The 12,787-nt window shown below is 39.9% G+C and overlaps 2 protein-coding genes across 2 annotated transcripts; both read right to left on the minus strand.

Moving 5' to 3' along the window:
• Positions 1-2,611: 2,611 nt before the first annotated feature.
• LOC121754574 lies at positions 2,612-5,948 on the minus strand. Its single transcript, XM_042149912.1, has 2 exons — positions 5,817-5,948; positions 2,612-3,229 (listed from the first exon to the last, which is right to left on the minus strand). The coding sequence occupies exon 2, from the start codon at positions 3,227-3,229 to the stop codon at positions 2,612-2,614; it is 618 nt and encodes a 205-aa protein (XP_042005846.1). The 5' UTR covers positions 5,817-5,948.
• A 3,163-nt stretch (positions 5,949-9,111) lies between these two features.
• LOC121755417 (proline dehydrogenase 2, mitochondrial-like) lies at positions 9,112-11,181 on the minus strand. Its single transcript, XM_042150717.1, has 4 exons — positions 10,570-11,181; positions 9,834-10,488; positions 9,518-9,758; positions 9,112-9,437 (listed from the first exon to the last, which is right to left on the minus strand). Exons 1-4 carry the CDS (start codon positions 11,095-11,097, stop codon positions 9,362-9,364), a joined length of 1,500 nt encoding a protein of 499 aa, XP_042006651.1. The 5' UTR covers positions 11,098-11,181; the 3' UTR covers positions 9,112-9,361.
• Positions 11,182-12,787: the final 1,606 nt, after the last annotated feature.

Consider the following 12,787-nt stretch of genomic DNA (forward strand, 5'->3'; position numbering starts at 1 on the left):
TCATTTAAGTTGTTCTTTTTAAATTGTAATCCATGCATGTCGGTCACGATCGCCGCGTTTGTGGTACCCCTTGTATGGGCGGTCGTGACAATAAGCTCTTGGAGCTGTATCTTGAGTTCTTCTAACTCTTTAGGCGCCATTCTGTATGGTGCCTTGGACACAGGTGCCGACCCTGGTGCTAGGTCGATTGTGAACTCCAATTGTCGATCTGGCGGTGGTCCAGGCAATGCTTCGGGAAAAACGTCCGGAAATTCCCGTACGACGGCTACGTCTTCCATTTTCCTTTCTCCTTTCTCCTCTCCTTGTAGATAGACGAGATAAGCAGGATGTCCTTTCCTCACCATCGTACTAGCTTGAAGCGCGGAGATGATAGAGATTCACCGGTTCATCGAGATTCCATGGTACACGATGGGTTCCTTTCCCGGGGTTTGTAGAGATATATGTGTCTCCTTACAATGAATCGTCGCAAAGTTCGAGGTTAACCAATCCATTCCTAAAATTACGTCGATGTCCCCGATCGCCATAACTTGCAGATCATGAGCGACTATCTTAAGGCCTCCCATAACAATTTCTACGTTCGAGCATGTTCGTGAGATTTCTATTGTCCCACCCATTGGTGAAGACACTACCATCTTATGTTCAGATTTGCTAACAGGCAAGCTCAAAGTATCCACACACAAATCAGATATGAATGAATGCGATGCGCCCGTATCAAACAACACAACGATAGGAGTGTCGAAGATTTTGCCCATACCTGCCAGGTTTCCGTTTTCTTGATTCCCTTGTTCGATCTTGAGTTGTTTCCGACTCAAGGCATATGCTCTAGCCTGAGAGGGAAGTCTTTGGTGGTAGGGCTGCTCCTGTCGCAGAGGTTGGTCGCGATTTCCCCTTGGTTCTATTTTCGGCGCCCTTGGCTGCATGCGGGGTCCTTGAGTGTTCTGCCTCGACTCCGTTGCCACCCTCTTACTAGGATACTCTCTAGAGAAGTGGTCGCTTCCCCCACAGTTAAAGCACTTAGCGGTGCTCTGGATTCTACACTCTCCAAAGTGATACTTGGAGCACACGTTGCATTGGGGTGGCTTGGGTCGGAAGTCGCCTCTCTGGTTAGATGAGTTTTGACCTCTCCCATACTGCGGTTGGTTCGAGGTGTGCTGGTACCTCTTGTTGTCATATGGGATTCTGTTTCCCTCCCACTTCCTCTTCTCTCGGGAGTGGTGTGGTGGAGGTGGTGCTGAAGCGGTGTTATCCTTCACCCTCTCCTGGGGCATAGCTGCCTCAATGTCTAGTGCAAGGGCCAAAGCTTCCGCGTAGGGTAGTTTCCCACGACTAGCCAACGAAATTCTTATCTCAGGCCTTAGTCCTCCACGGAACTTTTCGGCTAGCTTTTCGTCGGTATCGGCTTGATCAGGTGCATATCGAGTCATGCTGCTGAGCGCACGATCATACTCGGTCACAGTCATGTGCCCTTGGGTCAGGTTGTAGAATTCAGACGCCTTCGCCTTCCGATAGCTTTTGGGTACATACTTATCGTATATCTCTGTCTTGAAACCCTCCCAAGTCATTCCCACTGCTTGCTCTCGGGGCATTGTCTTCATCCGTGTGTCCCACCAAAAGTCGGCAGCCTCGGTTAGCTGGTAGGTCACACAAGTCATTCGTTCTCTATCGTTGCACCCAAAGATTGCGAAAATACGCTCTAATGAGCGTATCCAAGATTCGGTTGTGGCTGGCTCCCCCATTCCATTAAAGACGGGAGGTTTCTGACTTAAGAACAACTTTACGATCTCACGGTCAACCGGAGATAGAGAAGGTGGTGGTGGAGGGATGGGTTGTGTCACACTTCCTTCTACAGTCTGAGGGGTAGTTTCCGGGTTCTCACGTCTTACGTTGCGTCTTGGCGGCGTTCTGATTTATCACAAGAATTATTATTATGCATTTATTCGAAATCCCAGGAATAGTTGTGTGGTTTTGGTGGAATGGAATCAAGGGACAATTACATCATAGAATAACAAGGAGCTTTTGCAAGACAAGGTATCGAAATACAACTGCACAAATGATAGTAAGGGAGCAATCATGGAACGGTATAGCAAGAGGCAATTGCATCACAAGGTCGCAAAAGAGTGATTGCTCAACAAGATAGTAAAGGATAGGAGACAATTTGTACAATAGAGTGGAAATCATAGGTATTCAAGAGAATGGTAAAAGACAACGATAGTAGGATATGATTGTGCAATAGGACAACAAAAGACAGTTGTATACTGAGATGGTTAGGATGGTTTCAAATTATGGCAAGAAACAATTGTACAATCGAGTAGCAAAGATAGTGTGTCAAAGATAATTGTGCAATTAGGAAAAGGACGATTACAATGTAGTATAGCAAAAGGTAATTGCATGGTTGAATAATAAGAAATGGAATCAAGTTATTGCACAATAGAATAGCAAAAGACAAAAATTTCCTTAGAATTATCAAACGTTGCCTCCAAGAGGTCTTAGTTCCATCATCACGAAAACAAAAGGGTAAAACAACGTGGAAAGAGAAAAACCAGAGTCAAGCAAAAAGGTAAAGTATCAAAAACGTGGGAAATCGAAATAAAAAGTTCTAGAACCATTGTGTCTAATCCTGTCCACCCTCATCCTGTTTCTCTTCGGTTTCTCCAACACCTTCCTCATTTGGGTCCTCCTCCTCACCTTCCTCCTCGGCACCCACGGGTGGAGGGGTCATCCCGAGCATCCCATCGACCTCTCTGTCGATTCTTAGAGGGGCTGAAACACGCATCCCGAGTCTCATTCTTTTAGGAATACGGGAGACATATGGCCACCTGTAGCCGCGATTCCTCCGCATGCGGGCTTGTATCGGCGGATAGATATGTGGAGGTGGAGCACGTGGCGGTCCGTCAAAAGCAGCTGTCATAGCCGGAAGTAGCACCTCTATAAGGCCAACCAAATCACCCCGTGCGGTGTATTCGGGCGGCCTATACCATATGAAAGACCGGGATGCCTGAGCGGTCCACTCGTCCCAAGGCGGTGGTAAAGTGTGGATGAGCTTTTGGATTCCCTCGTGATGGGTGGCTCCCCCATACGCGTAAGCGTTCATCCACTTATCATAAAACTCGGTGACGTAGGACATAAGGAAAAGCTTCCCATCCCACTCGTAGTCTCGATAGCGCTCAACTGGATGGTCTCTAATGCTGGAGTAACGATTTCGCATCGGGGCATAATACTGATGGACCATCTAAAAGGAAAAACAAAGAAAAGTCAGCATCAGTCCAAGGATAGAAGGAAGCAATGGGGTTTAAGATTCAAAAAGAGATGCTGAGAACATGATGTCTATGAAGATGGCTATATATATCGAAAGGTTTAAGCATGTGATCGCCTCATGTCAAAGTTTTGAATATTCCAAGGTTATTGGTTCGCGCATTTTTGCATTTCGTCGAGTCGTAGTATGTCGGCTTCCCCATAGGCCGCTCGCCTTGCACTAAGCATTTCGCATCTCTACGTTCATTATTATCGCAAAGTCTTGCATTCATCGCACAATTTACAACTAGGTACAGAAGCATGCTCAAGATTACTATCATAGATATGGTTGTATAATGTAATCGCATAAATCATCATCATATAATTTCATCCAACCCATCGGGTTAACACATACTCGAGTAAATCATACGAGTTCATCTTCATAACAACATTCACCTCGGCATAAGTGAAAATATCAATTTCATATCCATGCCTTTTCATCAATTCATATTTTAAGCAAAAGTTTTTCAACATGCTGCATAAAATCTCAAATCCCCATAGAAGTACTTTCATGGCAGAGTAATATTCCCATCGATATTTCCAATATTTCACAAGTTCATATAAAAATCCATCAACATACTTGTTACCTCATTCTTCGTGGTTGGGCGGGGACGAGTTGTGGTGTTGAGCTTCCGATGTTTATCATTTAACCAAATTACACATGCATAGATTTTGACTCAAACAAGACTCTTGGGTCCAGAGCGGAAAGAAACTGAGGCTCTGATACCAAACTGTCACGACCGCCCTCTAGGGTTAATAAATGCGGGCGATCGTGATTAAAAGAACTTAAATGACAGACATAGAAGACTAGAGTTTTCAACAAGAGTTTGACCAAGAATTTAAGTTTAATAAATAAAACGACCAAAAGTATTTATGTTCAACAAGTAAATGACTAAGGGTTTAACATTTATTCAAAAAGAGTAACGAGTTTGCAAATATCCCAAATAAAACAGTTTTATAATTTAATAAAAAGTATATGTAAAGAAAACATCACAGCGGAAGCATCCAAGAGAAGAGTGACGTCATGTGTGAAGACACAACGACACTCGGAGTTTCAAAACGACCATATTTTATTATTAATTCCTGCTCAACACCACCAACCGCTCGTCGCCGCTCAACCTGCACATAGGGAAAATATATGCAGGGCTGAGTACTATAGAAATAATAATCAGTGGCTCATGCCGAAAGCATTTTAAATAAAAGTATATGTTATCATGCCATACGTAAGTAACCATCGGGGTTTTACTTTAGAAAGGCCCGAGGCACCCAAAATATTTTCCATTGTTCAAAATAGCGACTGCGCAGTCATTTTCCCATAGACGTCAACCATATCTGTCAATACATGACAAGGAATGCGGCCGCAAACCAGGTCACTAGACCGGCCAGCCCGTACGCTAGCACACAGTCTACCATAGGTGTACACTAATCCAAGTAGGGTTTGTAGCCCTACGAGGACCCGAATTCGATTTATATAATAGTGGCAAAAGCCACATCAGATAGGCATGTAAAAACAAATCAAGGCATGATAATCATAGTTATTTCCATCGATAAAACATTAGGACATAGTCCTTATTTAAAAGAGAGCCCACCTCGACCGTTTAGATTTCAAGTATCGCTTTCCCTTTGATATCACGCTTAGCGCACGAATTTTCACCTTTAGATAAGGTATTCCCAATCAGTCACCAACATGGACTTAAAATTTATGCATGTCCCTAACTTTCCCTTTTTCCCCATCAACATATGGAATTCACATCATAGCATACGTCTTTGCATATCACTTCACTCCATCACATATATAATTCATGTATGTCATTCATAACATAATAATATAGTTGTTTTTGTAAAGGTAGAAATCTGGCAGCACTGCGCAACCATTTTATAAAAATCTTTATAAATTCACCCGACTTCCGTTGGGGCTAAAACTTTACCACGATACAGTAGACTCATCAAATAACTTTCAGTTTATGTTTCATGTCAAAATACCCCTTTTTGGTCGGTTTAATCAACAACGTAACCTACTGGTCGAGAAAGCATTTTATGGCAGAATTGCGCAGTCAAATTTAAAAATTCACCAAAAATTCATATTTTAACCAAAAGAGTTGAAATTCACAAACAACGCAGAAGACATCCAGAAGTTCACTCAAGATAAAGAATCGATCAAATCGGAGTTCATTTGGTCAGTCAAATACATGTCGGAACATACTGTCCGAACTCACAGTTTTTCAGGCCTTTAAAAAGATTCGAATTAGGGTTTATCCCTATTTATTCAAAACCAACCTTTTCATGGTTTTAACACACAAACATGCTCAAAAAAGTCCTTATACTCATGCTTTCGTAACATCACATATCATTCACCATAGATTCATTAAATCATCAAACAATGTCATTCAAAACGCAATCACACATACAAAAGCAAATTCCCACCGATTAACCCTTGGATTTGAATCCCCTACGCTCTCTACATGCATGAGGGAGTCAAAGAATGTTTAGATGGAGAGGAATGAAGAATAGGGTCTGATTTTTACCTTTCTTGGACGAAACAATCGGTAGGAATGAATAAAAGTCTCGATTCTTCAACAATCTCTTGGAAATTCGAAAGGATCTTGAGTAGAGTGGAAGAAGAAGTGGGAGAGGGGATGAAAAAAGAGAATGGCGTGAGGGAGAGGGAGGAGGCGTGTGAGTGTGGTGGCTAGGGTTAGGAGTCTTTTATTTATAGAGTTTAGGGAATAGAATAAACCACCATTAATTTAAAGATTTGGGTAATTAATTTGAGAGGGATTTGGGGAGATTTGATGGGGAGAGTGGCGTGAGTTTTGGGGGAGAAATAAGGAGGATTTTTGAAATTTAGGGCTATTTAATTAGCCTCTAATTTAATTTGGGTATCTTCACGGAGCAGAATAAAATAATACGGAGCAGAAAAATAAATAAAAATCCTCTCACAAATATAGGAAATAGGCGTGTATTATTCCCCCTCAATAAGGAATAATTTCAAATCTTTAATAAAATAAGATAAGGCAAGATTTGATAGGATATTCCAATTAAATCATGGAAAGAAATAATTAAGGGATCAAAATAAATAATGAATAATTTCCTTCTCCCACAAATTAGGAGATTTCAAAATCTCCCTAAGGAAAATGGTAGGGGCCGATTTTTATCAAGAAGGAAATAAGGTAATTAGGCTTTAGGATTTAATTTGGATAATTATCCCAAAACAAATAATTAAATCCATGATATAAAATTCCTCTCCAATAATTGGTATTGGTCGAAATTTCCACAATAAAAAGAGCAAGGTAATTATTTATAATCCTAAGTAAAATCTCACTCTCCTTGGAATATAATTCACCGCAATATATTATTCCCCATCAATTAATTTAAGCCACGTCATAAAAAATCAATGAAATTGACTCGGTCAAATCAAAATAGGTCACCAATTCAAACACGTAGCAATTCATCAATTAATTCGATAATAAAAGAAAGTAAATGTAATCGTCTTAGGGTTCGAAAATTAGGGTTCGAAAAGTGGGGCATCACATAAATAGTTAGCAATATAATGCATTCACGTTCAATCATGAGATTTAATCTTGTCAACCAAACCCTATATACTAAAATTGTTCAATACGGTTTTCTTTTTGTGTTTTAGGCATATTTTCGGTAAAAACTCTATTATGACATTTTAATTGACATGTACACCACGCCACGTATAGAATCAGATTTCTTTCCTCAATGATAAGAATTTTATGTCTAGTCATTTATTTATGTTGCTGATGTGTCATGTCCGACTTTATTTTATGTTTGTGAAATTTGGTATGGAATAACATATTTTGAGTTAATATTAGCATCAAAAGCTTCCATTTTCCTTCATTATGTAACATGCATTTCTATCATTCATGTGGAATACAAAGCCACAACAATAAGAGTTAGGTAATTGGGTCCTATTATAATTATTGAACTATTCTCGCCAAATAGAAATGTCGACAATACAAGAGTTTGCTTAGCCATTTTCATGAATATGTGTTGACGTTTGAAACAAAATAATTATAACAGTATTTTATATGATATTAAAAAAGAACTGAGACAATTATATAAGTTTATTGAGTCATTTACCTATTATTAATTGGTTTTAGAAACTATGTCTTAAATTTCAATCAAGGTATCAGAGACATATATGCTGACTAATGTCCAAACTCAGATAAAGTAGGTTATACTTTGTCTATCTCATTCAAGATGTCTATATTTTTTTAATGATATATTCCCTCCGTCCCAAGAAAGATGACCCATTCCTTCGGCGGCACGGAATTTTATACAGTTATATTTTGTGTGTTAAGTGGAGAGAGTAAATTAAGAAAGAGAGAATACAGTAGAGATAAAGATGTTTCTATTTATAGTAATGAGTCATCTTGGTTGGGACAAACTAAAAAGGAAAGTGGGTCATCTTTAATGGGACAGATGGAGTAATATTTTTTGTGGAATAATTGAATATGAAGTAAAGTGAAAAAAATGATTGAATATTTTAATAAGAAGAGATGAGAAAGAAATTAATTTCTAAATAGGGAAAGTGGATATCTTAAATGAGACACTAAAAATAAAAGGTGGACATTTTGAATGAGACAGAAAAGTATAAAATAACTAATCAAACCGTATATTTTTACTTTAAATTTAGTCCAATTCAGAAAAAAAAAGTTCGTCCAACCCTATCAGAAAAATTGTCCAACCCTCCGGGCTCCAAGGTCACGAAGACTATCTCCACCAAATAATTTAACAAATTTCTTGAGAAGAGTATCAACAAGTTGGAAATAAAGAAGTAAACCCCATAGTGAGTAGACGGGCGTGTGATTTTAGAAAAGTGATGCTAAATGGCCATAATTTATCTTTTAGCTGAAAATTAAATGAGTTCACTTAATAATTAAGTCACCTTAAAAGTATCAAAACTCTTAAGACAACTCTACCCTCTACCTTAGTTTATAAAGTAAGTACTTTATATTCATCCGTCCAAGTGTATAAGTTTATAGTATATTATTACGACATTATAATTGAACATTTAGATTTTTTATGTATACACAATATGCAGTGTCAATTTTTACATGTATAGTATGATCCAACATTTGTGATACTACTATAGATTAATTATCAATGATAATTGTATTATCAATAATTATAATTCTGTTAACAGTTTGTTATATTATATAACTATAGTATGATATTTTATAATTTAATAATATGCTTAATCTACTTATAATTAAACTTCAATTATTTATTTCTAATTTATCTTTAATGCAACTAAAGATTAATTATTTCGATCGTATAGTTGATATTCAAATTAATTTTCATTCATTTAAGTAATTTAGATCCTGAGTAGATTTTCGATTTAATTGGCTATCATCTAGTATTAGATTAAATTGGAGATTTGAATTGATCTTCGATTTAACGAAGAATTTTCCAAAAATATGGGATACTGAAATCCACACATCGTTTATCACGAGAAGACTAGTAGTACTATAAAATTATGGAGATATCATTTAATAATATGGAATCTCGTGATATGCCAGTTAAGATCCTGGCACGCACCAACTCAGTTGATGCATCAAAACAAAATAGGAAAATAGAGAATCTGAAGGTGAGGCTGACATTCCAGTTAATGTTTCTCAAGATTCTATTGTAGCAAGATCTGCCCCTCCGTTGCCAACTGCGCTACGCCCATACGGGCAATTTTTCATGATTCTAGGAATCATGCCTTGTGTCGTAAATCATTTATCCTTTTCAAAATTTCACTTTAACCATCTTTGCACTTGCATAAAAATAAAAAAACAAATAATAAAACTCTTGCCACAAATTTAACATCTGAATTGAGCCAAAAACAAATTCTACATACTCATCGACAATGACTCAAAAACAAGAAAAAAAAAATAAAAAAAAAGTTGGGCACTTTGGTCCTGAAATGCTGGATTATTAATGGAACTTGAGAGGGACAAACCCTTCTTACATATTTTTCGAATCGGAAAAAAAATCATTGTCTCCTCCAAAATCTATTTACATTTTCTCTGCAGTTGCAATTTCCACAATCATATCATCTCTACACTTCGGAAGTAGGCATCTGCATAGCTTTGCCGTGAACCGGTGGAGACTTTACTCTCCGAATAAGTTCATTCCTAAAAAAATTGGGACATACATTAGTGAAATAATTAATGAAATTTGGTTGATTAAACACAAAACAATAGTTGATATTTACCTCATGAGCGATCTATCAAAGGAGGATGCAGAGAGGAGTCCCCTGTTTTCCTCTGCCCGTCGGAGCAGATACGGAATGATCTGATCCACGGGCCCGTAGGGCAAGTATTTGCTAACCCTGAACCCCGAGTTTCTGAGCCCGAACGAAAGCGCTTCCGCCATTCCATACAGCTGCGCGAAATGGAGGCGATTGCTGTCCTTGTCGATTCCCAAATCCACCGCTTTCGCAGCAGCCATTTTACCTGAAATGAAGCCCGATTGTGAATATGATTTATCATAATTCAATTTGCATCAAATATAGAATCACGCGTAGCTACCTGACTCCATATTGTGGGTGGCGAGGACGAGCGAGCCGGAGCCCGAGCCCCGGGCGATCTGGTGCAGCATGAAATCGGCGCATTCGTTGTAGCATCTGTGAGTGTTGTGGATGTTGTCGTGAATCGGGGATTCGACACCCAGAGACTCGGCGAGGCGGTTTTCGGAATTCATGTAGGCGCCTCTCACGAGCTTGATCCCGAGCCCCACGCGCATTTCGTCTGCGGCTTTCTTCGCCATCACCATCCTGTCCTTGGCGTCTTTCAAGTATCCCTGGATAGTGTTGTAAATAAGAGGCTCTTCCTCGCCGCTGCTGAACTCCACCGCCGCCGCGTACGCCAAGTAATCGATCGCAGGCTGGATCGCCGTGTCCTCCGCGTCGATCAGGATGGGGAGGCTCGCGTCGATGCTGTTCCTGCAGATCTTAGCCATCCTCGCGTAGGCGGCGTCTAGATCGCGCTCTTCCGCGGCGGTTAGCGCCGCGGGGCGCGTCGCCGTGTGGTACAACGGGCTGGAATCGGCGAGGAGAGGCAGCGATTTCAGCTTCCACGGCAGATTCAGAGATTTATCCTTGTGCTGCCACCTCAGCAAGTCGCTTACTCTTTTCAGTATGCGGACAGGGCAGATGGCGGTGATCTTCACCACCCCAAAACTAATCTGAAATGAGGAAACGCTTTCGTCTAATTAGGAATGTTATTATAATCTAGGTGTTGTGAAAATATATGAGGACTAACTCACGGGAGATTCGACGCCGGATTTCGTGGATCGGATGGTGCGGAGGAACTCCTCCATGTTGACGTCGCACGATTCGTTGTCGTTGGCGTGCTCCAGGCCGTAATCGAGCATCGCGGTGCGTCCGGTGTCCCAGAGCTCCCGGGCCGTGGCGCTGGCGGACGCGAGGTCTTCGCCGGCGCAGAACTGGCGGTAGAAGGTCCGCTCGGTGACGCCGAAGACCGCCTTCCTGCACAGAGGGATGTCCATGAGCTTTGATTTCATGACCCATATGCCGATGTCGGCCACCGGCGCAGACGAGGCTAGGCAGAGCATGATCAGAGAGCGGAGCATCTTGGCGGAGGATACGGACGAGAAGAGCTCCTTCGTGTCGGTGAAGTTGACGCCATGGTTGTTGGGGGCAGAGGTGACGGCGGCGGCGGCGTGGGGTAAGGTGTCGGCGAGGAGATTCTCTGAAAGGACGGCGGTGGTGGAGGTTCGGGCTCCGGATTTGAGGCGGCAGAGGAGTTGGGGGCGGAAGGGGCTGCCGGTCATGGTTTGGCTTATGGTCGGCGGCGCGAAGGGTGGGATGAGGTTTAGGATGCACTGATTGTTGAGGTGTTGGCAGCTTTTATAGGTGCATTCAGTTGCATGTTTGTAATTACCAAATTAAATAAGGGACCTGCTTGGGTTGCTCTTTTCAGAAAGTTGGAAACTTAGATTTGAATTGCAGTGGGACCCCCTACCAGATTTCTCGATATTTAATGCATCCAGATTCAATTGAATACGGTAATTTTTACTATTTTAGTCCCGCTAAATAACGCATTTCTTAATCGGTGTGTCGTTTTATTTGGGATGTTAATGTAGTTCTCCCTCCATCTCCAAAGAATATGCAATTTGGGGACGGCATGAGTTTTAATGTAAAATTTGTAAAGAAAAGAGAGGTAGAGAGAAAAAATAATTAAAGTATTGTTAGTGGAGAATGAGTCTCGATTCATTAGAGAGAAGAGACTTTCCACAATTAGAAAGTGCATATTCTTGTGAGACGGACTAAAAAGAAAAGAGTGCATATTCTTATGGGACGGAGGGAGTATTTTATTAGAGATATAAAATGTGAGTGTAAGTACTATACGGGGCGAGAAAGAGAATTGAATATTTAATTGGGGAGAGAAAAAATGGTTGAATGTATTAATTGGAGAGAGAAAGTTTTCAAAAGTAGAAATGTGTCATCTTATTTGTGATGAATTAAAAAAGAAAGTGTGTTCATAAGTGGGATGGAAGGAGTATAAAATTATATTTCACCCGTTCGTAAAATGTTGTTCCTATTTAAATGCGCGAGAATTTTAAGAAATGTGAAAAAATGTGAATGGACATTTCTTAACGTTTCTTAAAACTCGTATTGGGTTAAAGTGAAACACGTATTGGAGGATTGGGGGAGTAGAATATTAAAGAGAAAATAGAGTGGAAAAAAAAATAATAAAGTAAAAAAGAACATAAATTTTTTTATCAATAGATAAGAAAATAACTCAACTATATTAAGATAGCTCAAAAACAAATACTCCCTCTGTCCCGCTTAAAATGACACGTTTTCCTTTTCAGTTTGTCCCAACTAAGATGACACATTTCATTTTTTGGAAACTTTCTCTCTCAAATTAATACACCCAACCACTTTTTCTCATTCATATTAAAATATTCATCTTTCTTTTTCTCTCTATTTTAATACTTACACCCATCTTTTCTCTCTCCAATTAAACACTTTAACTATTAACTTCTAAAATCTCGTGTCGGCCAAGAAATGTGTCATCTTAGCCGGGACAGAGGGAGTACTTCCCATGTCCCATAAAAATAGGACGAATTTCCTTTTTCATCCATCCAATAGAAATAGTTAATATCTATTTATAGAAACTGTCTTTTTCTCTATTACTTAATCATTTATAGGCTCACATCATCTACTAAATTATTTAAACTATTTTTTTCTTTTTCTCTCTTATTTTATCAATTACGCATTAATATTTATGTCATTTCTAAGTAGCTTTTTTCATAAATCAGTGCATCGGGCATACCCGATGGATACATGCTAGCTAGCCGAGGTAGCAGGCCGATGGGGGTGGGAAGTAACTTTAGGGGGAATAAGTCCCCTAGGGAGGTAAAACCATCAAAACCAAATAAAATACAAGGATCTAAAACGGTAACAGAAAAACCACAAATCAGATTCTTTCTGAAAATCCCCATAACTAAAACACTA

This window comes from Salvia splendens, chromosome 11 (assembly GCF_004379255.2).
Source record: "Salvia splendens isolate huo1 chromosome 11, SspV2, whole genome shotgun sequence".
Classification (NCBI taxonomy): domain Eukaryota; kingdom Viridiplantae; phylum Streptophyta; class Magnoliopsida; order Lamiales; family Lamiaceae; genus Salvia; species Salvia splendens.